Here is a 26,273-nt window from a genome sequence, read left to right as displayed (position 1 = left end):
GAGATGGTGATGGTGAAGATCAGAGGCCCAACGACATCTGTGGAATCGTGTCCAGAAAAAAATGAAGGTTATCATGGAGAGTCTTTTCCTGAATCGAATCACAACTCAACGATGTGGACAACTACACCACCTGGTACAGACTACATTTACAGACGTAGTCGAACGCGTGCCCGGTAGATCGCGGTTCGTACAGACTCATATGTCCACTAAATACGCTCAGGAGTCTCCTATCAATCTGAGAGAATCATCTTCAATTTGTTGTATTTACAATGGTTCTATATCCCACTGGGATTAAATGATCTTCACAACGTTTAACCAGAAATTCCGGTCCATAGCTGCAGTCCTCCAGCTCCCAGCGACATCTCTTCTTCCCAAGTCTTGCTACACCTGGACCAATCACCTCGCTCGCTGAGTTCTTCATCTTCTTGTCTCCACCGATTTCGATGCGATGGATTGGTGGTTTGCGGGGCTGCTCTCCTGCTAACAGCATGTCCCGCCCATCGCAATGGCCCAGCCTTGGGACTTTCTGATTGTTGGGCTCGCTCGACACTCGAAAACACCAACACCGTAGAGGATTCGGAGAATCGGAGTTTGTTTGACCTTAAGGATTTGTGGAGCCCATAGTAAACACAACTTCCGTTGATTATGAGTCTCCGAATTTCACAGTTGTTGTTGTTTGGCAGTTGTGAGCAACGAGCCAAAGTAGTTGAACACTTTGAAAACCTCGAGCTCGTCGCCATCGATTACAACGCTGCTACCAAGAGGGATTCTGTGACGATCGGTGTTCTTCCAATTATGTCCACGTTTCTTTACAGCTTTTGCCTGTTTATAATATTCGATTGATAGAAAATCCTGGAAAATCCTCAACTCTCTCATTGGAACATCGGAAAACAACTCGAAATCATGCAGTCAACGATGAGTCGTGTGATTAAACGTTACTACGAAACTCTGAGCATCGAACGGGATTAGAAATGCGATTAGAATGGATGTTCTATTAGTGATCAGGATCACAAGCGTGTCGTGAAAGCGTTTAAGCGGTATCCCAATGCTTCGGTCAGGGATTTGGCCAATCTGTCCAAGTCTTTCGGTCAGATTGCCAAGGACCGGGAGGGACTGCATACGTACAAAGTGCCGACAGCCTTAAAACGTGACGAACGGTGAATACGGTGGAAAAGTCACGGGCCTTGAAACTGTACACCCAGGTGCTGGCGAAGCCTCATTGTTTCATTATAGACGATGAGACTTACATCAAGGCGCGCTTCCGGCAGCTTCCGGGGCCGCTGTTCTTCACCGCCCAGCACTAGTTCGACGCTCCAAAAGAAGTAAGGAAGCAGAAACTTACAAAGTTTACCAATAAATACATGATTTGGCAAGCGATGTGCTCATGTGGCAAACAGAGTGCACCGTTCATAACTACCGGGACTGTAAACGAACAGATCTACCTCAAGGTGTGTCTACAGAAGCGTCAGCTTCCTCTGTTGAAGCAACACGAGGGCCCTACGATCTTCTGGCCGGATCTAGCTTCGTATCACTATTCAAAGGATGTCTTGGAGTGGTACGACGCCAACGAGGTCACTTTCGTACCCAAGGATACAAATAAGGTCATTTTCTACAGCAGCGTTTTTTCCCGTGATACAATTTGATGTGGGACACCCGTTCAAATGTGTAGCTACTGGGATTTGTGAGCTGAGATCTACAAATTTCTACGGAAAAGGTATGATGGAATTACCACAAAAACTGCCATACAAAACGTAAACCGGATTATTCTAAATATTCCAAACGAATTCCTGAAGTTGTGCCAGTAATATTTTTTAGTTAAAAGAATCACAAGGATAGGCAACGTCACAATATGAGGTCTGGTTCATGTAAACATTTCACCATCATTACGATTGGAAGCTTTCCTCGGGATCAGCTGCATTCTGTACGAGAAAATGTAGATGTTCGAGCCATCAATGTTTCATTGGTCAGATGCTTTGTTTTTCGAGTTCAATTTGAAAAAAATTAGAAGGGTCTGAGCCTAGGGGCACGGACGGAAGTTTGACGTAGGACTGTGATTGTTCAGAGCACTTGGTTATTTTAAATGTAATTCTTTTCATTGTTCAAAAATCTGTTAGTTTAACTTTTTGGAAACTCTAAATAGTAGCCCTCAGACGGGCCGTTCGTTGTTTGTACTCATAACCTTCAAACAGTTTATAACGAACAAAGAAAGACAATAAGCTTCTGACAGGTTGTTCAACTGTCTAATTGAAAATGATTAATGAATATCAGTGGGACACATAACAGTTTGGAATGGTAGATGAATCGGTAAAAAATTATATCGTCATTGATTACATTGAATATGAAATTTATGGGGAAGAAACGAAAAAACAAGTTGAAAATACTCACGATTTCGTGACATTTCGAGGTAAAATACACATGAAATCATTAAGCTGCTTTATTTTCAATGGATAGCTATGGTATTGTAATTACTTTCCATTGTCTTATTTTTTATTAGGCATCGAGAGCAATAACTTTTTCGGTGAAATAATGTTCGTTCACAGACTATCGCAATCAACTCGTATTAGTTCTACTGCTCAATCTATCATAGAAGGAATTGAATCATTGAGAATTATGAACATGAGTCATGAAGAATATTAATATCTCAATAAATCTTCGCATGATAATCGCCGCCTCCTCCTAATTAATGAACGATCACTGTATGGGTGACACTTTCCTCGTAGCTTTGATGAAATCTCGCATGAAGTTTGAGTGATGCATGAAATCTTGCATCTGATTACGTTATGGTGAATGTGGAAGCTAGCCATTGTAGTAGTATAGGTAAACCCACGTGTAAAAATGGGCTAATAGTGTTTGTGAGAGAAGAGCAAAGCATACGTAAATAGATCAATTCACTTATCAGACTGTGTGACGCTTCATTGACACGAGTCTTTGAATACATTTGAAAAAAAAAATAACAATTCAATACTGAAGTTAAATGTATGAACGATATGTTCCGATGAACCATGCCAATTGCAAACATAAATATATAGAAGGGGTATTTTTGCATATGAAGTAAAATTCTGATTATACGCGAGCGTAACATGTGCAAATTTATAACACATGCGAATTGGGGCTCTTTTGATATTAACAAGTTCTACCGCATAGTAACTCGATGCTGATAATTCCTCAATATTTTCCTTCGTTGGTCGTATTGTTTTCACATATTCACGTTGGAGAACCTTAACCCTTCTCTTCGTTGGCTGAGACATTTTGATTGAATGTAATACTTTTCCGTTTATTGTTTTTGAAAGCATAGGCAGCCGTGGCAGTGTTCCGAGTTCTGCAATACAATTTTCTTACCCAATATTAAAGTTGCTAAAACTTACATTATAGACCCATTAAACGTAAAAATAATAACTGTATTGATATCAACACAATTTTATTCTATTGATTTTCATGACATGGGACGCTATGACTCAGGAATAACATTTTATTGAGTGGTTTTGATAGCTGTTTCGATTATGTTGTCTGGCATCAGTGTCGAAAAAATATCGATGCTTTCACCAATACAAACAAAACCATTGCGGAAAATTGAAAAATGAAAATTTAACTTTCAGAGCACTTGCTCGAGTTTTCCGACGTTTTTCACTATACAGTGCGACAGCAGATGAAAATTTAATATCTTGTGAGTAATCGATTAGAGCAGGTTGATATTACATGATGGAAAGTGTGCGAAAACGATCATTTTCTTCACACTGTTTCGCAAAATTATTGATTTTCGGGCGAGGGGTGAGGGAGGGAGATGAAAGAAATAAGCGCCATTGTGGCAGCCATTTGTTGCTAGCTTCCACCTTCACCTTAACATCTTGCTAACGATAGAACGAATCATTGCACGCAATTTTGTGTTACATACAACATTCATGGGAGCGAAGTTGGGAGGAAGAATGCATAACACACGATTTACCTTCGCACCCGCTCGCAAAACATACCTCTTTTATTTGTTAAATTGTTCACTTGTTTTATTATTTCCACTGTTGATGTCTCAGGCGAAAAAAAATGTGGATGAATTTGCCGTCTAACGGTATATATTATAACATATATCGTGAGAACGATTCTGCGTAATATGCATTTGAAAACTCTTAATAAACGTTACATCTTCGTAAAGTTACCCCCCTATATAGAAATCAAGGACGTAGTCCTACGTCAAAATATACGGTCCACAGTGGGCTGCACCTTGTCGCAGCCCACTGTCCTTGATTGTCCCAACACTTCAGAAGTGGAGATTTGGGTATCCAAGACAAACCCATCCCGGAGAAGTGAGAATGTTTGAAGATGCAGAATTGGAGACACTTTTTCATGAGAATTCAAGTCAAATGCAACAGAGTTTTATAACAGAACCACCAGACGTGTTATAAGCTGTTTTGTATCATTTGCATGCTTCGTGAATGATCCAATAGAACGAGAACTGGATTCCATACGAAATGAAGCCGAGAGATATCGGTCTGCGGTTGGTTGCATGCGAATAATAAAGGGTGGAACGATCCTAATTAGGTCAACTTGAAATTAACATGTTTCGTTTGAGTGAGCGTTCAAAAAAGTACATGACCACATATCCATGGTACGGAGCTACGTTGCTTTGTATTTATTAAGATAAACTAGGCGTTATTCATCGTGAGGTGTAAAATCAGGTAATCTTCACAGAAGCTCGATACCGAGCACAGATTATGCATTCAAGTGCTTGATCGGTCGGTTGATGCAGAAAAAACGTCCGCAATATGAGCAAAGACAATATAATGTTATTTTACTGCACGACAGCGCTTGGCCAGATGTTGCTCATGTCGTTAAAATTATGCAACTGGAAATACTTGCCTTGACCAATGTCTTCAATTTGAGAAGAGTGTTAGTCACAACAAATTCAATGTCAGACCTCGTAGATAATGATCTCTGATATCATTTTTTTTTTTTTTATCCAAAATATATATTTTTATTAAGGCTCATATGGCGTCAGCCTAACGGGGCCGGGAGTTCAATATTTCGACAATGTTTGCTTACAACTATGTTAGTAATATGTAACCGATTACTCGCGGTTGGCTCGAGGTTAGTATTACAAGTGTTCTCACAATTGGTATGTTGCAGTCTTCGATGCTCTGAACGTGTGCCCGACATGGGATACCTCCTATTGGGGTGCAGCTGACCATTAATCAGCAACGCCCCCCTAGTCTGTACCCCATATCTAGCGTGGTGCGTCTTTCTCCACTCGAGGAATCCAGGATAGAATGGTCACTAGCCGGCGCAATCATCAGTTCGTGTAGAGTTGTCATGAGCGGTACAACCTTTGGCTTTTGTTGAATCATCAGCGGACTGCACAACCTTTGGCCCGTGTATCTGTAAAGAGTGTGTGTATGTATTGCCGCGACTAAGTTAAAGTTTATAGATCGGATAGGAGGGATATGAAACGGGGACACAACGAAGGAAACATCATTAAACGTTGACATCGGCGTTTCTGAGGAACAGGTATAGATGAAGCAGAAGATCAGAATCACAGCTACCTAAGATATCCCGGACGGGGATATCCGATTGTCTGCCTTGTGCTCTCAGTGCTCTAGAGAGCTGAGAGCGAGCAGCATGGAACCGGATACACGACCAGACAACATGCTCGATGTCGTGGTAGCCATCGCCACAATCACAAAGATTGTTTGCTGCGAGCCCAATGCGATAGAGATGCGCGTTTAGGTTGTAGTGATTGGACATAAGCCGAGATATCACGCGAATGAAATCACGACCTACATTCAATCCCTTGAACCATGCACTCGTCGAGACCTTAGGGATAATCGTGTGTAACCAACGACCGAACTCATCACCACTCCACATGCGCTGCCAACTTACGAGCGTGTGCTGACGAGGAATGTGGAAAAATTCATTATAAGCAATTTGCCTTTCAAAAAGTGTGCCTTCTGAAGCGCCCACCTTAGCTAGCGAGTCCGCTTTCTCATTCCCCGGAATCGAGCAATGAGAGCGAACCCATGCTAAGGTAATCTTGAATTATTTTTCGACCAAAACACTCAATAGTTGTCTTATTCTTGTTAGGAAATAAGATGAGCATTTATCAACTTTCATTGAGCGGATTGCCTCTATTGAGCTGAGACTGTCTGAAAAAATAAAATAGTGGTCGATGGGCAATGTTTCAATGATCCCTAATGCGTAATATATCGCACCCAGTTCAGCGACATACACGGAACAAGGATCTTTGAGTTTGAAAGAGGCACTGGAATTTTCATTGAAGATGCCGAAGCCAGTGGATCCGTTTATGCATGAACCGTCAGTAAAGAACATTTTATCAGATCTAACTTTCCCATATTCTGCCGAAAATATCGGCGGAATATAATCGGAGCGTAGGTGATCTGGGATTCCATGGATTTTTTGTCGCATGGACAGATAAAAAATGACAGAGAAATTGCAGAAGTATGGGAAGCAAACTTGGTTGGAGATGCCTGGTGAAGGGTGCACGTCGTGGGTAAGGTTCTCATGGTATAGAGACATAAAACTTGACTGAGGAGTCAGTTGGAGTAGATTTTCGAAGTTATCAATCACCAATGGATTCATGATCTTACAACGGATGAGAAATCTGTAGGATAATTCTGTGAACCGAAGAGTAAGCGGGGGTACTCCTGCCAAAACTTCGAGACTCTTCGTATGTGTCGAATGCAAACACCCCATGGTTATACGCAAGCAACGATATTGTATTCTCTCCAGCTTGAGAATATGAATCCTGGCAGCTGATCGGAAGCAAAAACTGCCATATTCTAACACTGATAATATCGTTGTTTTGTACAACTGAATGAGGTCTCCTGGATGGGCGCCCCACCATGTTCCGGTTATTGTTTGGAGAAAATTGATTCTTTGCTGGCATTTCTGTTTCAAATACGCAATGTGTCTCCCCCAGGTACATTTAGAATCAAAATATACACCCAGGTATTTGAAAAACATAGAGTGTTGGATCGTTTTGCCGGATAGGTGAAGCTGGAATTGGGCGGGTTCGTGCTTCCTAGAAAAAACGACCATTTCAGTTTTCTCCGTAGAGAATTCGATACCCAGCTTGAGGGCCCACGTGAACAGATTGTTCATGGTATCTTGCAACGACTTTTGCAGAGCGACGGGATTAGTACCCGTGATGGAAATAACTCCATCGTCTGCAAGTTGTCTCAGCGTGCAGTCTCTAGTTAGACAATCATCCATATCATTGACGTAAAAACTGTACAAGAGGGGGCTTAGGCTGGAGCCTTGTGGTAGGCCCATAAAACTGTAACGAGAAGATTTCGAGCTGCCATGAGAGAAAATCATGTGCTTTTCTGACAGTAAATTGTACAGGAAATTATTGAGAATTGGTGAAAGTCCACGATTATGAAGCTTCTCTGAGAGAATTTCCATGAAAACTGAATCAAATGCCCCTTTGATATCGAGAAAAACGGAAGCCATTTGTTCTTTGCGAGCAAATGCGATTTGGATTTCAGAAGATAGCAGCGCCAGACAATCGTTCGTCCCTTTACCTCGGCGGAAGCCAAACTGCGTATTTGACAGCAAACTGTTCGCTTCAACCCACTTGTCCAAACGAAGTAGAATCATTTTCTCTAACAATTTACGAATACAGGATAACATTGCAATCGGCCTATACGAGTTGTGATCGCAAGCCGGCTTGTTGGGTTTTCGTATGGCTATCACTCTCACTTGTCTCCAGTCATGCGGGACAATATTCAGCTCCAGAAACTTGTTGAACAAGTTCAGCAAACGCTGTTTCGCCAAATCGGGAAGATTCTTCAACAAGTTGAATTTAATCTTGTCCGACCCAGGAGCTGAATTGTTACATGAGTGGAGGGCAATTGAGAATTCTACCATCGAAAAATTCTCATAATCGCATTGGAGCGGAATGTCGCGTACGACGTTTTGTGCAGGAACGGAATCGGGACAAACCTTTCTTGCAAATTTGAAAATCCAACGGTCAGAGTATTCCTCACTTTCATTTGTCTGGTTCCAGCCACGCATTCTCCTAGCCGTATTCCAAAGAGTGCTCATAGCGGTCTCCCTTGACAAACCATCGACGAACTTTCGCCAATATCCACGCTTTTTTGCTTTAATCAGACCTTTTAGTTTGGCTTCTAGAGCGTGGTACTTTAGAAACCATTCCACTAATCCAGTTTTCCGGAATTTTTTGAAAGCGGATGATTTTTCAAGGTAGACCTCTGAACACTCCTTGTCCCACCAAAGTGATGGAGGACGACGTCGGAAAGTGGTAGCAGGAACACGTTTCTTTTGAGCTTGAAATGCGCTTTCGTAAATCAAACTCGATGTAAAGTTATACTGTTCGAGTGGAGGAAGTTCATGCATTGAAACAATTGCTTCAGATATTATTTCCGCAAATGTTCTCCAGTCAATATTCTTCGTGAGGTCATACGAAATATTGACTGACTCACGAGAGCTTGATTCATTAGCGATCGATAAAATTATTGGTAGGTGATCACTACCGTGGGGATCTTGGATTACCTTCCACATGCAATCCAGAGATAACGAAGAAGAGCATAGAGATATGTCTAGCATGCTTGCCCGTGCAGGAGGGTTGGCTATTCTGGTTGCTTCCCCAGTATTCATAACTGTCAATTTGAAGTTGTCGCACAGATCATAAATCAAAGTGGCTCGGTTGTCATCGTAGAGTGATCCCCATGCTGTTCCATGGGAGTTAAAATCACCTAAGATTACCCGCGGCTCCGGCATTGCCTCGATAGTATCAAAGAACTGATGGCGGCCTACCGTAGTTCTGGGAGGGATATATATCGAAGCAATGCAGAGGTCTTTGCCATTGATTTGTGTCTGGCAAGCAACAACTTCAATGCCTGTCATCGATGGGAGAGTGACTCTATAGAAGGAGTGACATTTTTTAATCCCCAATAGTACGCCACCAAACGAGTCATTTCGATCGAGGCGAATAATGTTGAAATCGTGGAAATTCAGCTCATTGGCTGAAGAAAGCAATGTTTCACAGAGAGAAAATACATCACAGTTAGAGCTGTGAACTAAAAATTTAAACTGATCTAGTTTAGGAATGATGCTTCTGCAATTCCACTGTATTACAGTGGTCAAATCCTTGACCTCTTGCCCTGAATCAGGCATCGAGGGAAATGAACGCTGCCAAAAAACCACATTTTTCTTTCAAAAATGTTCTCACAATCGGAAGCAAACATAATACTATGCTTTTAAGAGGGTCATTTATATTTAAAGCATTTAAAATGTTGTCCACCAGGTCAGAAAGCGCAAGCAAGCCAGATTGTGGCTGTTGCCTCGACCGCGAAAACGGAGCAGACGTGTTGGGTGCTGCTCCGGGAAGTGCTGAGGACCCCTGGTGCGTAGAAGAACCGCTTAAACCAGGAGGTACTTGCTTCGGTCTATTCTCAGCACGTTCGATTCGAGTTTTCATTCCAACTTGGGAAGTTTCGGTTTTCTTTCTGGGGAGTGATGGAAAAGAAGTAATTTTTCTTTTCCTGATGGCACCCTGCGATGTACCGGAACTTCCTGCATTGGGAGCGTCAGCAACAGGCTCGTCGTTCTGCAGAATGGAGTAGGGATTGTCCTGAGTCGTTGGAACGGGACTCTTAAGCATTTCTGCATAAGTCCGCTTGGAACGTTCTTTTAAGGAACGCTTGATTTTTTCCCCTCGTTGTATGTACACCGGGCATTGAATAAGATCATGAGGAGTCCCGCCGCAATGAAGACACTTGCGCTCTTTCGGGCAAGGATTCTCATCATGGCTCTCTCCACAATCTGCGCAACGTTTTTTGTTGCAACAATAGGCGGCCGTGTGACCGAGTTGCATACATTTGTTGCATTTCATTACCCGGGGTACAAACAACCGAACAGGTAAACGAAGTGCACCTATTGCAACGTAGTTTGGAAGGGCGGAACCCTCAAATGTCACACGAAAAGAGTTTGTCCGATTGAGAACTCTTTTGTCATTTTTAAGTGACACAGATTTCAGTCGATCGCATGCAAGAATCTTCACACTTTTAAGTGAAGAGTTCTTGAAGCGACCGACACCATCGAGTATCTCTTTTCGTGTCAAACCCTTTTCGTTTATTACACCGTCTATTTCAACGTTGCAACAGGGTACGTATACGCGATACTCGATCGCAAAGAGATCACAGCGCGTTATTTCATTCGCTTGGGTTCTGCTGGAGACGACAACTCGTAATTTGTCTGGCCCCATCCGAGTAATCTCGGTAACTTCGGAAAATTTCTGTGTCAACTCTTTTGACACAGAAATTTTTCTCTTTTGAATGACGTTAAGAGGTTTGGATTTTCGTCTAAAGTATACGATAAATGGGCCTTTGGCGCCATCAGGGTATTCTTTTAGACGAAAATCCTGCTTCTCGTCTTTTTCCTCATCTTCAGAGCTTTCTATTTCGTATACAGAATTTTCCTCCTCATCTTCTGTTTCATCCTCCTGCTCTTCAGGAGGAGGTTCATTATCTGATATATTCTTTGGCGTGGGTGGGGGATCCTCCCCGCCCTCTGCCATATTAATAAAAACGAAGAAGTAGACAACTGTTCGATATGAACAGAATATAATAATTTGGAAAATATAAATTAGTAAAAGAAATTATATTTCTATATTAGTTATTGTTGAAAATTTTATTTATTTCAATTTTTGTTATTATGTGTAATTTGAAAATGAAAAAAGTTCCAATAAAAGTTCAACGGTGATGTAAGAAATGAACACCCCTAATGCCAACGCTTGCCGATATGATAAACACAATGATCAACAATGGTATAAATCGAGCACAGAAGCTATACAGAATGATGGAAGAGGTAAGAGGAAAATAAACTTCTACTTGCCCCGCTGCTGTGTAGCGTGTGTGATGATGTGACTTGTTGCCGGATTGTCTCGATAGCGCACCACTTTTTATGAGCTTTACTCGCTCGCAGCGCACCAGATGAAAAAATACACACTAGAAACGGATGTAAAAAAACACCTGTATCGGATCAAATATAGGTTCGACCGATCTGCTTGCGAGTTGTCGAAGCCATTCTCATTCTCATCGGTAATTATTGACATTTAGCTTTACAAGAACTGTTTTCCGTTTGTGGTACAAATTATTAACCCCTCTTTTGCTCACAATTAGAGTGCTCCACTCAATCTGCCTGCAGCCAAAACTATTTATCAATACTGACATGATGACATGATACTTTATCATGTTGACTTTCGCTTTTCTAAAGGTACAAGGTAACACTGTACACTGTTTGTCCCAAGTCTAATATTTGACCCTTTTCGACAGATCAAATTTGATCTACATGTACTGTTGGTTCTGATCAAATATTTTTGACACAAAACATGACAAGCAAGTATTTACTTCAGGTCTACTTGAACTTTTTCGGACCTGTTCCCCAAACCATGTACTGACATACGATAAGTATTCCAGTCAAATTTCTTCTATGTTCGTTGTTCAACATTGATTGAACACCCGAATTTATCAGATTTGTTTTCCGAAAATAGTAAAAGTCACGTCACCTAAACACCTGTGAAATGAACATCCGACTGTCATGAAGTTTTGTCACGTATCATTTGGAGGTCAATACTACGCATATGACTGTCATTAGTGGTGCCATCTATGCACCAGCCCGGAAGCTTATTGAGTGAAGTGTTATGGATTGTTGAAGTTCGCTAGGACAGATGTTGCTTCTCAGCCATCAAAACAATAATGACTAATGAGCTCGATAGCTCGAAAGTTCAGATAGAATTCGATTCACCTAAATAAAACCGTGCGCCGGTATTCGTCATATAGCAAACTTGATAGTATCACCGATAATTGATTTTCAGAGCACTGCAAAAGAGAGAGAAGAAAAAAAGCAGATAGAAACAAGAATCATAGCCGTCATAGAATTAGGATCTGCGAGATAAGGAACTGTCAATAGTATCACATTATTCGCCGTATCACGGAACGGGGCTGAACCGATTCGGATGCCCTCCTGTTTTAATCCACTTCCAGGCATGGCTGCCGTCCGGCGGCACTGGTGCTCGCTTACAAACTCTGCCTTGAGTAGCATCTCGCGCCAAATGGTGAAATACATGATCAGTCGGTTGATGTTCTTCTCCTTCTCGTACAGCGATTCCTTGAAGCTTCTGTTTGGAGGAGGAACAGTTCATTAGCAAATTATCACATTTTGACAGCAAAAAAAAATTGTTCAAACAAACCTTTTAATCAATTTGATATTCATATTATTCTGCGAGGTGCTACAGTTCAGGTCGTCACCCTGCGGGGGTCTCTCATGCGATCCGCCGTACCGATTGTTCAGCAGACTCGGTGGTATCTCGTTTGGAAAATCCAGCAGACTGAGATTGAGTCTCATCAGATTTATTTCCCGCTTGCTCAAGTGTAGATTGCTGATGCGTTCGTCCAATCGTGACCGAAAGCCTTCATAGTTGTTCTTCTCGGCGTTATGGTTGTTCATCGGAGGAACTCCGATGGGGTCATCGATGATAGGGGAATTGTTAACAGGCGTAGCTTGTTGCGGCGGTGGTACCATCGATGGTGGTGGTGGAGGAGGCGAGTAAGTGTTTTTATCTGGGAACATGATTAATGGATTAAATCAAAGACCACAGCGATTCTCAACGCTACTCACCATTAACATTGTTATTATTCAAGCTGTCGAAGTTATCCACGATCGACTTCAAATGGTTCAATATCAAATTGTTCACTTTTCGTGGGGCAGCCTGCTGCTGTGGTGGCTGAATTGGGATCCCCTCCGGATGGCTGTTGGAGATGTTCAAATTGTCCAGATTCATAGTCAAATGATAGTTTTCGTGCTTCCCGATCGCCGGATCCGAACCCTTCAAAATGTAGCTGGCAACGTTGAGAAATGGCAAATTGAACTGATGAAAATCTCCATCCATCATCAGCGGATGGCCGGGGATTCCTCCCGGACCCCCGAAGGGATGCTGCTGGGAGTGGTGATGATGGTGATAGTGACCACCAATGCCGCCACCACCCATAATGTACTCGCTGTGTTCGTTCTTCACGAACTTTGGTTCCATTTGGGCCTGCATTTTTTGCATCGACAGGAAGCTGGAGTCGAACGAGCAGTTCAACTCCTTCACCGGTGACGATCTGATCAGGTCTTCATTCTTGAGCGAGATTTTCTTAAAGTTATTCTTCTCTATCTGAACCGTCGAAGGGGAGGCAGCATTTGAGAGTTTGTTAGGGGGAGATTTACGTTTCGACGACATCGCGTTCTGTGCTTTCCGTGTAGCGTTCTGCTGAATTAATACCTATTGGAGGACAATAAAACGAACCCCCGTTAGAAGCAGGTAGGAAAAGCGGTACAATGGAAAGAGGTCACTGCTGTAGTGATAATGAGACAAAGATCAAATGAAAAAAAAAATGCCAACTTAGTACGTTAGAATTATTTCGTACAAAACTCCTGCCTAATTTGAAAAAATGTGATATTTATAGCTACGCAATAAATACTTTCGTGTGATGCCTTCCACCCAGAAATAGTCAATATCTAGTTGACGCCTTTAAATAGGGAAACACTCCTAACCTCGAGGCAAGTTGATAAATTTCCTTCACAAGCATATTAGAAACACCGTTCAGGTCCTGAAAACAAAATACATAATATAATCTCCAAAACAAACTCCGCCTGCGAAGGACGGATCTCTATAGTAGCATGCCCGAAAAAAACTGGAACTATTGAGAACCAGAGCAGAGGGTACAAAGCCCCTAAGGAAGTAGTTGTAATAGCTGTTATCCATGGTTATCATGCAAAAAAAGAAAATAATAAACTGCTAAACACGTCACTCACCACAGTGAATCCTGATTCTTACCAACTATCCCTTCCTTCATAATCGCTAGGGAACCACGCTATAAAGGCGACCCTTCTGACTTTCGGGCGACGAATATCATACTAACATTCCTTCCCTTTCCCTGTTGACTGAAAGGGCGTAGCCGACGTCGTTATTGACTATTTAAAGCTCGATTCACCGAAATTTTCTCGATGAGAATGATTTGCTACTCCCAAGCGTCATTCGGTGCGTTCTTTGTTCAATTTCGCTGGCTTAGATCAATCACTGAGAGCAACTACGAAGTGTACAGTCTACCCAAGCTCAAGCTCAGCTAAAGCTAAAAACAAAATAAACCAATCTTCAAAACGAGCTTCTGAAGTCTGTATAAATATCTTGAATAATAATAAACAGTAAAGAATTCTCAGGAAGTTTAACCCAGAGCGGCTCGAAACACAAATTGCTTCTTGGGTAATAACCAAGCTCCAGAACAAAGACCAGACAAGACCGGTCTAATATCGGACCATATTTCATTAATATTTGGACCAGTTGGATTTGTAAACAAAACACAATACGCTTGTGCGTGATCTGTGAATGCTATTCAATGCGACACTTTACTGAAATTCTTGAGAGAATGCAAAATTTCAGGCGTTTGTGATCAACCTCTCTTTCGCTTCAAGTAAACAATCCTCCATCCACTAAGATACGAGCCAATCGGCCTCATCTCCTAAGTGAGAATGAACCCTAAAACAAACCGCAGACACGCTGTAGTGAAAAAAAAAACCCTACAGTACACTATTGTTGTTAGCGCACGGCAACTCTCACGAGCCGTGTTACAGATTTTTGACGTAGAACTACGTCTTCCAGGAAGGGTGCCAAATCCGAACACAGGTCACGTTTATATGAATTAAAGTTAACGTTAATAACTATTTTCACTGTGAACGAATTCTCATGATCTGCATACCAATCGTATCGGAAATTCTCTAAGATTTGTTTGATATGCTATACATTACAATTCGCTGATCTCTAAAGGGTTTAAATTCATGAAAACTGGAAGGACTCCCTTTTTTTCCCATACATTTGTTCTGTCGATTTGTTCTGTCGATAACTCGAACATTTCTCAACAGATCGGAAAGATGTTTGCATCTATTGATAGGAAATATTTTTACACGTCTATCACAATTAATAAAATATTATTTTCCACGAGATAAACAATTGAATAACTGTAAAATGTCAAGCGTTATGTAAACGCCCTAACTGCCCAGTTTTCCCCAACAAAGACTTCAAAATCGATGTACTTGTGGAAATCCGCTTTGCAAATATATATGCAAGTCGGGGGTATTTTTGTTCCCACCGAGCTGTGTCTCTCTACCACGGACATCAAAATCGATGTATTTGTGCAAATCCGCTTTGAAAATACATGCAAGTCGGGGGTATTATTCGGTGTTGAGTACTTTTTTACTCGCTTGTCCTTGTGCAGACCAGAATATGTTTCCCTAAAACGTACTTTTAAACTGAGAAACCTGGGAATTTCAGATACTAGAGGTGAATAAACTTTCGCGGTTCGAGAACTACGTAAACATGAGATGTGCAATAATTTCAGAAGGAAATGTAAAATACAATGCTCGTTTGACAATTCTTCCGTTCACATATTTTGGTAGTCCTAGTCGGTCGTGTCCTAGATACAACCCCTTACATTTTGACGTGGGACTACGTCTAACCGGAATATATGGAGGGTAAAATGAAAACCTAAACACAGAACATGCAGGAAAAAATGAAAGATTTCGAATGCTTATAGCTCGAACATTTCGTACTGGATAGGAGAGATGTTTGCATCACTTGATATGGAATATTTCTACGCATCTATCGCAACTAACAAAATGTTGTTTTTCATTAGATAAACAATTGAATAACTGTAAAATATTAGACGTTATCTAAACGCCCTAACTGCATCGTTTTGATTGGCCCGATTTACGGTTTCCCTAACACAGCCATCAAAACCAAGCAGCCTTGGGGAAATCGGCATTGCAAATACATGAAAGTAGGGGGACTTTTGTTCTCAACGAAAAATATTCCCTAACACAGACTTTAAAACCAAGCAGCGAAATCGGCATTGCAAACACACGAAAGAGCCTAGAGGCGAGTGAACTGAAAAGTTTAAACCCTCTTAAAGCCAAAAAGAAGAAAAAGAACACACGAAAGTAGGGGGAGCTTTTGTTCCCACCGAAATGTGTTCCCTAATAGAGATTTCTAAACCAAGGTGCCTGGAGAAATCGGTATTTCAAATTCATGCAAGTCGGGGGTATTTTTGTTCCGACTGGAATGTGTTTCCCTAACACAGACTTCAAATCCATGAAGCGTGGGGAAATCGGCATTGCGAATTCATACAAATCGGGGGTATTTTTGTTCCGATTGAAATGTGTTTCCCTAACACAGACTTCAAAACCGAGGTTTCTTGGGAAATCGGCTCTGCAAATAAATGCAAACTGCGAGTACTTTTGTCCTCGCTTGCCTTTGTGCAGAGTGGAATATGTCTGTCCTAACATGATCTTCTAAACTTAGGAACCTGGGAAAATCGTGCAGCCACTAGAAGCGAATGAACTTCCCAGTTTCAAGCAAATTCGAGATTCGAGAAGTATGTACACTTTTGGGATGTAAACTTCAGAGGGAAATGTAAAATAAAATAATCGTTTGATAATTTTTTTTGACGTAGGATTACGTCTTTCGGGAACATATTGGGGTACAAATTGAGAAACGAATATCGATCGCATCGTGAAAAATGTCCAATTTCAAACGCTTATTGCTCAGTCATTTCATGACGGATTGATGAGATTTTTACATCAAAACATTGTGGCACTCTATAACAATTTTTCACCTTGAATAAAATAATATATATCATGTAATTAACTATCGAACAATTGAAAAATCTCAACCCCTATCCAAACGGTACTGATTGGTCGAAATTGACGTCATTTCTTTTTCGCCTGCTTCGCTTCTTCCGTTCCCCGATAAGTCATAAGTTTGCATGGAGTGGGGGCGCCTATTTCTTACATACCAACTGATATAAAAGGACGGTAACTTTTTTGGATTTCTCCATTCTTTGGGTGGACATCGACTGTACAACATCGTTGCTGGACGAGCTGGACGGCGAGGAATCGAGTGCCTTTCTCAAGGCAAGAGGGTGGAGGTGGTAGTGTTGGAGTAGAGTAGAGTTTTCAAAGGGCCTTTCTGAAGGCTAGAGACGAATGAACTGAATAAGTTTAAAGTCTCTATAATACAATACCTTACCTTACCTGGATTTCTCATTCTCGTTCAACGCTCAGATCGGCAAACATCTGGGCTTCTAGTGTGCAGTGCTCTACAAATCAACCAACACCATACGATGCGGCAACGGAGAGGAAGCCATCGGCAACCAACGATGGATGTGGTGTGGCAAAGGGAGCAAAGAAGAGGAAGCAGCGGAGAGCATCGAATTAAATCTAGTGTGCATTGCTGGTGCGCTCCTCTTCACATCAACAATTGGATGCAGCAAAGGAGGCAGAGGAGCGAAGTGCATTGCATCGCATCGTATCACACCCGCTATCCGTCGTTTAGCTCGTCGTGGTTGTGCCAATCAAACCCTCGCAAATCGACGCACAGAAGCCGATGGCGCCAAAGTCAAGGAAAGCATCAGCGAATCCGTAAAAGCTACCGCTCCCAAAACTAAACTGCTACATCCGACTGAAACGCAGCAGATTCCGTACAACCCATTAAACCATTCCAGTCCTTCTCAGGACTATCAATTTGTTTTGAAACAAAAGAGTTTATTTTACTGTTTTCCACTTACCACAAAAACTATAAAAAAAACTATGATTGACGACACATGCAGCAGGTCCCTAACAGAGACATCAACACTAAGCTGCCTGAGGGAAATCGACATTGCAAATACATGAAAGTAGGGGGAGATTTTGTACCTACCGAAATGTGTTCCCTAACAGAGACATTAAAACCAAGGTACCCGGGGAAAATCGGCATTGCAAATATAAACAAGTCGGGGTAATTTTTTTATATTGCAAGTAAGGTGAGTAAAACGATTAATTCCAGCAAATAAAATTGAAATTTGGAACTTTAATGTTGGTTGCTTCGTGAAATTTGATATCAATGACCGATCGTGCATTGTGAGACATTCAGCACAAGTGTAAGTGTAAAATTGTATATGGTAGCAGTTGTGTTAAAAATGACTTGATATATGAAACGATTTATTTCAATTTTCAAAAATACAAACCAAGGTGTCTTCTCACTCATGGGCCGTTTGGTTAAAGCTGTCTGCTTTTTTTGTGTTAATTTTCATCCAAGGAAAGTTTATACGGCGAGAAAAATTGGAAAGTGAAGAAATATTAGAAAAGTGATATTCCATATGTTCTACATATAGTATTAGGTGCTGTTAGTCCAAATCAAATTCGCATTGGGTTGAATAAACCCTCAGAAAGTAAAAATTTGTACCCCAATAAAAAATAAAAATACCTTTTCCATTTCAAATATGTTTTCTCTATATTAATGTAACATGTTTTTACTGATGAGATAAATTGATAATTATATTCGGTATTGATAGCTATCTTATATTACATTGGTGAGTTTTTTTTATTTCATCCTTATATAACACAGAAGGTATCTCGTCTAGGATCACAGAGGGTGGTTTTCATCATATCTCGTTCCACTTCGGTATCTTTCAACTGATATACATCATCCAACGACTGTTTACCATCCTCTTGTCGTCATCCCTCGGTAAACACTGCCCAACAAACAAACAAAACGGCCCTTTTCAGGGACACAAAATCATTATCAAAGAGTTTGATGATGTAATTCTTCAAACATATCCAAAATCAACAGATAGCCTAACGTAATCCTACGTCAACTATGCGGTCGTGTCTTGGACACAACCCTCCTGTGACTTTTGTCTTTATTGGAAAGATTTTCAGCCTTAGGCTGGTTCATCAAACGTTTGATAATTCTTCCATACATATATTTTGTTCTAGTCATCATACCAAACGTAAAAGGTCCGTCATTAAATTTACTTGTAACGAAGAACAATCAATCACAATAACTGAATTGACTTTACACGGCATTTGTTCATTTTTTTCACTCACAGAGCAAATATATTGAACTCAATTGAATTTGGAAACTGTTTCATTCTATCAAGAATTTAATCAATACAAACGAATGATTGCTAAGCTAAGGTAGTTCCACGTGAACCTTGCGGTTATATCATAGATATAACCCACTCATTTTTTTTTAATTAGTAAATTAACAAGAAGTAAAATTTTTCATTCAAATTTTGACAATTTTAAACTGCCTCCGGGCCTACAAAACCGATAAAGATTAATTTGCCTCCCAAAATGGTTATCGCCACCAGACGTCGACACTGTCATTCGTCATCGAGGATAAAGTGACAGCCAAGGTGTCCAGTTGCTGAAAATGCTGTTGTTGTTCAAGCTACTTGTACCAGTATCGAACAAGTAATTGGCCTCTAACTTGAACAGAGTGTCTGTTCTCTATTCACTGGATACTTCAACTAGAGCGCTGACTGGCATCGTCTAAATCAGCCTGTACATCAGAGAAGAGAAGTGCAACTTGAGAGAAAAAAGTGGCAACGATTTGTGGCAAGAAAATGTGAACAGTGAAAAAATTGACAGATAGTTTACGCTCTAAAAATTGAACATAATGTTAAGATGTCTCTAAAAGGGTGGGAGACATCATATATAAGGTGGGAGGTTCGTATATAATGTTATTAATGTTAGCATCATCATGATAAACACGGCGAATGGGATAGAAATTACGAACCGAAATTGAATAAAATATACATATAGACGCTAAAACGCTGTGGATAGATATTATAATGCATTTTTATCGGTTTATGTATAATGCATTATCAAAATAAATCCATGTGTTTTAATCATAACTTGCTGTGCTATTCATAACAACATTTATGCTCGTATTCCACCAATGATTACAAATGTGTAATTTACGAATGAAGCTTCGCCATAGAAACTGAACATTGAATAAAAAAAATTAAAATGTGGTAAGAGCATCAGTTGAAATATTTTAAAGCATTCTCATCGGAATAAATTGAATGATACAATAATTATACGACTAAGGCGGCTCGCACACCGCAGCAATAAGCAACTAGCAAACTGCAGTACACAATATGCAACAGGAAACATATTTTGTTGTTCTTCGCATACCAGAGCAATAAAAACCCCTGACATTATGCAAACAATCGCCTTAATGTACGAAACTTGTCAAAATATGAGCGATAAGTTGCTATTCAACCGACACGCCGTGTTGCTAGCGACATGTGTTGCTCTGTAAAGGCGACAGCGATATCGTATTGCGTCGGTGTGCGAGATCAACAAAGATTAAATGGAAAAATCCATTGGTGATAATATTGCTTATTGCATGTTGACAGTTGCTAGTTGCTCATTGCTCCGGTGTGCGAGCCGCCTAAATAATGTAGGTATGCTTAAAAAACAATATAAAAATATGATTTCTGATTATTTTTTTTTCAGTTTTGAACACCCCATAAAAAGCAATTTTTATTTTTTTAAATACCCTCTGTTGGTATTGTATCTAGAATTTACAAGGTAATAAAACGTTATCGTCAATTAGTTTCTAGTAATCAGTTTTTTAGTTGCAGGGGAAATTAACACCAAACTATATTTTTTTAGTATTATATATAGATTCCACGCCAAACCGACATAGCGGTTCTCAGATTTTCGTGTAAATTGGTAGTTTTGTTCCTTTTCGTTAAATTTTCGATCCCATTCCATTATAGGGTGGTTCGAAAAATCTAGTTTTCTCCTTTTTTCCAAAAATATTTTTTTTTTAGATTCATATTTTTTGAACTACTAAACCGATTCAGATGATCGACATATCAAATTGGCCAGTTAGCCAGTTTTTTTTTAAATACTATACTTGCATAAAAAAATAATTTTGTTTTCTTGATTATTGATCGTAATTGTTCTTTATAGTTTTCATTCAAGGGCGCTATGTTTTTTATATTTTTTCTCGAAAGCTGAGGATTTTTTAGATAACATATCCAAAAATGTGTTCTTCGTTTCTGAATTATGATTTTACAAAATTAACCGATGGTTCAAAAAATCATTTTGAAAAAATATAGAAAAATATAGCGCCGTTGGTCCCGAAACCATGTAAACTATAAAAACGGATACAATCAAAAATTACGAAAACAAAATTCAAATTTCTTGGAAGTTTGATATTTTTCCAAAAAGAACTAGCTAATTTACTTCAATTTGATGTATCGATCATCTGAATCGGCTTAGTGGTTCAAAAGTTATGAGTATTTGATAAAAGTTTGGCATGGAATGGCTGATGCAATACTGCAATAGTTCACAAATTTCAAAGTTCGCGTTTTTCTTGTTGTTGTTGCAAAACTAAATACTTTTATACTGTGCCTTCATTTTTTGAGTTTAACGTTCAAAGACCCTTCAATAAAAATGGCATTGGAACAACAGAGTAAAACTGACATACAATTATGACAGATGATTGCTTTTTGATTGACACGTGCTCCAACTGATGAACCGCCAATTAAAAGGCACTCCAACTAAAAAAACGTCAATAAGCAAATGGTACTGTAAAACTGTGAAAAATATATAAAAAAGTCACAGGAGGGTTGTGTCCAAGACACGACCGCATAGTTGACGTAGGATTACGTTAGGCTATCCGTTGATTTTGGATATGTTTGAAGAATTACATCGTCAAACTCTTTGATAATGATTTTGTGTCCCTGAAAAGGGCCGTTTTGTTTGGTTGTTGGGCAGTGTTTACCGAGGGATGACGACAAGAGGATGGTAAACAGTCGTTGGATGATGTATATCAGTTGAAAGATACCCAAGTGGAACGAGATATGATGAAAACCACCCTCTGTGATCCTAGACGAGATACCTTCTGTGTTATATAAGGATGAAATAAAAAAAACTCACCAATGTAATATAAGATAGCTATCAATACCGAATATAAAGGGTGTGTCACATCAAATTGCATCACGGAAAAAACGCTGTAGAAATTTTATTTTTAGGAATTATATCTTCAGCTTTCGCTTATAATCAGATAAGAGTGTATAGATCACGTTGGCCATGCTTCACTATCAATTTTTCGTAAATTTGGAAAAATGTCGTCGAACGAAAAAGAGCGTCGTGAATTAATCCTGTGCACTCATTTCGAGAATCCGGAGTTGTCACATCGGGACATCAGTAAGATGCTGGGAATCGTCCAATCCACGGTCAGCAGAGTACTAAAACGATACTTCGAGAACCTAACAATCGACCGGAAGGTGAAGAACGGCAAAAATGGATGCTCCGTCAGTGAAAAAGATCACAAGCGCGTAGTTAAGCAGTTTAGACGTGATCCGAGAAGTTCGGTCCGGGATGTCGCCAATAAGCTGAATTTGTCAAGTTCATTCGTCCAGCGGACCAAGCAGCGGAAGGGCGTGCGTACATACAAGGTTCAGAAGGGTCCTAACCGCGACGAAAGGCAAAACATGGTGAGGAAGACGCGAGCCCGGAAGTTCACCGAAATGCTGACGATGCCGCATTGCCTGGTAATGGACGACGAAACCTACGTCAAAGCGGACTTTCGTCAGCTGCCGGGCCTTCTCCGCAGAGGACAAATTCAGCGTTCCGGAGGAGATTCGCAAGCAGAAACTATCCAAGTTTGCCAAAAAGTACATGGTGTGGCAAGCGATCTGCCCTTTGTGATGACCGGCCCGGTAAACGGGCAGGTTTACCTTAAGGAGTGCCTACAGAAGCGCTTACTACCACTATTGAAGCAGCACGAGGGCCCGACCATCTTCTGGCCGGATCTCGCTTCGTGCCACTATTCAAAGGACGTGTTGGAGTGGTCACCTTCGCCAACGGGGTCACCTTCGTGCCAAAGGAAATGAACCCGCCCAACGCGCCGGAGATTCGCCCAATAGAGAAATATTGGGCGATTATGAAGCAGGCCCTCCGGAAGAACCCAAAAGTTGTCAAATCGGAGGCGGACTTCAAGAGAAAATGGATTTCTGTAGAAATGACGTCAATTTCGACCAATCAGTACCGTTTGGATAGGGGTTGAGATTTTTCAATTGTTCGATAGTTCGATACATGATATATATTATTTTATTCAAGGTGAAAAATTGTTATAGAGTGCCACAATGTTTTGATGTAAAAATCTCATCAATCCGTCATGAAATGACTGAGCAATAAGCGTTTGAAATTGGACATTTTTCACGATGCGATCGATATTCGTTTCTCAATTTGTACCCCAATATGTTCCCGAAAGACGTAATCCTACGTCAAAATATACAATCTGAGACTCTTTTTGTCGTTTATGAGTTTGTTTTTTTTAAAGTTACTGCTTGGCATGTTTGCGGATAACGGAAAGATATGATATGTTGGTTTGAAAGATAAGAATTGGAAAAAAATATAAAATTCATGTGAATGGAGACAACTTTTGTGTACAGCACATGCCACTAGGGCCTTTTGCTGATTAAGTAAGTAAGATTTTTTACAAAACGTCATAACTTTACAACCATTGAGTCGATTTCAAAAATCGTCGTATCAAATGAAATTTCATTCTTTTATGAATCAACTTTAATCTGTCATTCACACAAACTCAAAAATTAAATACTACAGAAAAACTTTAATTATAACGCTTAGAGAATTTGCGACTTCATTTTCCACAATTCGCTCTTTCACACCAAATTTTTATCTTATCGCAATTTTAAACCTCTCAAATTGAATTGTTAAAATGATAGGTCAAAAAACGAAAAGCAGGAGAAATTAACAAATAATGGAGAGTAAATAATAAAGCAATATTAATCATGGATTTTTAATAACCATCTCAGAAAAATATTGAAAAAAAACATTCCTTTTTTAAATTTTCTTTCAAATTTTGATAAAATTGCACTGAATAGTTAAATAAGAGCAATATTAATATTTGAATAAACTTATGTAATTATAAACATGTTTATATAAACCTTCCCATCTTCTCATTCTTCATTAAAGACTTTGCGTCAAGACAGCTAGACCATTCCTCGTCGATTATTTGCAAGAGACGGACACACATTGTCCGTCCTCCGCTACAATATCGAAGCTGGAAAGTTTTTTTCCCCCTCCGCCAAAGTGATTTTTGGTTGTTGTTTTTTTTTCTTTCGTCCATTGGTGACAAGTTAAGTGCCAACGCATCCGGAACAGCGAGGAAGCAGCACCTCTCCAGCGACGCTGGACCGGTGTTCTGTGAATTGGTTCCATTGAGCGTCACATTTGTATCTTCACCAAACATCAAACAGAGAAGTACAATAGAATAGTTTTTGCCGTCTCGCTATTGTGCTTATACCGTAGCGTGCAGCGTTGTATAGCTCCCTGAATAGGGTTGTTCAAGTTGTTCGAACTCATCAGACTAAATTTTTTTATTGAGTTTTTATTTATTAATTTATTTTTTTTTACGATATTATTGTTTTTTTCAAGAAGATTTTTGATTTGAGCTAGTTTTTAGTTTAAGTTAGTTTTTAGTCTAAGTTAGTTTTAAGTTGAGTTTTTGCGCGAGTGTGTGTGTGCGTGCGAGTTTTTTTTTTCGTTTTCATAGGCGGTTGCGCACCGTCTGCGCAACCGTTATGACATCTGCTGATGCCAATGTTGCGCGGACGCGTTATTATCAACAGTCCTCGAAGGCACCATGGGTTGTTTTCTTTCGGCCCAAGGAAAAAGCTTTGAGAACTCTTGATATTTCAAGAGATTTGCTGCGTAATTATAAGGGCGTCTCGATACATAAAGAGAGACCGGACAAACTGCGTGTAGAAGCACCGACTTTTGATGTGGCCAACAAGATTGTTGACCACGAAGTTTTTAACAGGGAGTATCACATCTACATCCCTTCTCGAGAAGTGGAGATAGAAGGCGTAGTAACCGACGCGAGTCTGAGTGTCTAAAACAAGCGTCGGGTTCCTTCAAAAACTCGATGATTGGAGATCTTGTAAAGATCCTGGATGTTAGAAATCTGCATTCAGCATCTTTGGAAGAAAATAAAAAAGTTTATAAGCCCTCGCACTCTTTTCGAGTTACTTTCGCAGGTTCTGTTCTCCCAAACTATGTGAAAGTAGAAAATGTTTTTTTCCCAGTGCGCCTGTTTGTACCGCGGGTTTATAATTGTACCAAATGTAAAAAGTTGGGACACTCGGTTAGCCACTGCGGCAACAAATTTCGTTGCGGCAAATGTGGCGATAAACATAGTGAGGATTCTTGTACTCAAACAGTGGAAAAATGTATTCACTGTGGCGAGAATCCTCACCCTCTACAAGAGTGCCCAAGGTACAAACAGCACTCCGATAAAGTGAAGCGTTCTATCGCTGGACGCTCCAAGCGGACTTCTGCTGAAATGCTAAAGACCGCATCAGCCGCTCAAAATGAAAACCAATTTTCGGTTTTGTCATCTCAAGAATCGGATTCTGATTCTGATGAGGGTCATACTTCGGCTGCACCAGAATCTTCAATAAAGGATGAATCATCAAAAAGAAAGCTCTCTTCACCAATGGTGCACCGTAAGAAAGCTAAAATGACCCTCGGAAGATTGTCTAATTCCAAGGGTAATAGTAGCAAAAAAAACGAATCCGAAGGCTGCTTCTCAGCCAGTTCCTGGTTGCAGCAAGGATTTTACGTCATTACCCAGAGAAGAGAGAAATAAAAACGCTGCTCCTCGATCTTCTCGTAGAAAATTCGCGTCTAATCGAGGATTGATAGCTTTTTCGGACATTGTGGACTTCATACTAAACACGTTCAAAATTCAAGACCCCCTCAGAAGCCTTATTTCTGCCTTGCTTCCATCTTTAAAGTCTTATCTTAAGCAATTGACTGCTTCATGGCCCCTCCTTGCATCAATCATATCTTTCGATGGATAATTCATCTAACGTAGTAGAAGATATGATCAATGTGCTACAATGGAATTGCCTTAGTCTAGTGCCTAAACTAGACTCGTTCAAATTTTTACTTCAAAATTATGATTGTGATATATTCGCTCTTTCCGAAACATGGCTTTCTTCTGACACAGAACTCAACTTTCACGATTTTAATATTATTCGCCTGGATAGAGATGATTCCTATGGAGGAGTACTTTTAGGGATCAAAAAGTGCTACTCTTTCTATAAAATTCCTCTCCCAGCTCTATCAGACGTCGAAATCGTCGCTTGTCAAATAACTCTGCATAGCTTCAGTATACGTTCCCCCGAATACTTCCATTACCCGCAGTCAACTTTGGAATCTAATTTCGATTCTATCAACCCCAGTTCTAATTTTGGGTGACATGAACTCCCATGGTACTGGGTGGGGCGATCTTTATGATGACGCTAGGGCGGCTATTTTTTACGATTTATGTCACGATTTCAACTTGACTATCTTGAACACTGGTGAAGTGACACGAATTGCAAAACCTCCGGCTCGGG

General features: G+C 40.3%; 1 protein-coding gene across 3 annotated transcripts in view; it reads right to left on the bottom strand.

Moving 5' to 3' along the window:
- LOC129764335 (uncharacterized) overlaps positions 1 to 26,273 on the bottom strand; it is a 40,813-nt gene that overhangs the window by 8,922 nt on the left and 5,618 nt on the right. For 2 of the 3 annotated variants that reach the window (XM_055763312.1, XM_055763320.1), the window contains exons 2-4: positions 12,646 to 13,291; positions 12,218 to 12,587; positions 11,944 to 12,145 (exon numbers count right to left, since the gene is read on the bottom strand). In XM_055763312.1, the coding sequence (XP_055619287.1) occupies positions 11,944 to 12,145; positions 12,218 to 12,587; positions 12,646 to 13,249 (1,176 nt within the window). In that variant the 5' untranslated portion in view covers positions 13,250 to 13,291. The remainder of the gene's footprint in view (positions 1 to 11,943; positions 12,146 to 12,217; positions 12,588 to 12,645; positions 13,292 to 26,273) is intronic. The other variant, XM_055763328.1, reaches the window with a different exon arrangement.

The sequence above is a fragment of the Toxorhynchites rutilus genome, chromosome 1 (assembly GCF_029784135.1).
Source record: "Toxorhynchites rutilus septentrionalis strain SRP chromosome 1, ASM2978413v1, whole genome shotgun sequence".
Lineage (NCBI taxonomy): Eukaryota > Metazoa > Arthropoda > Insecta > Diptera > Culicidae > Toxorhynchites > Toxorhynchites rutilus.
The sequence above is the reverse complement of the archived record's forward strand: the minus strand, read 5'-3'. Positions and strand labels throughout refer to the sequence as shown.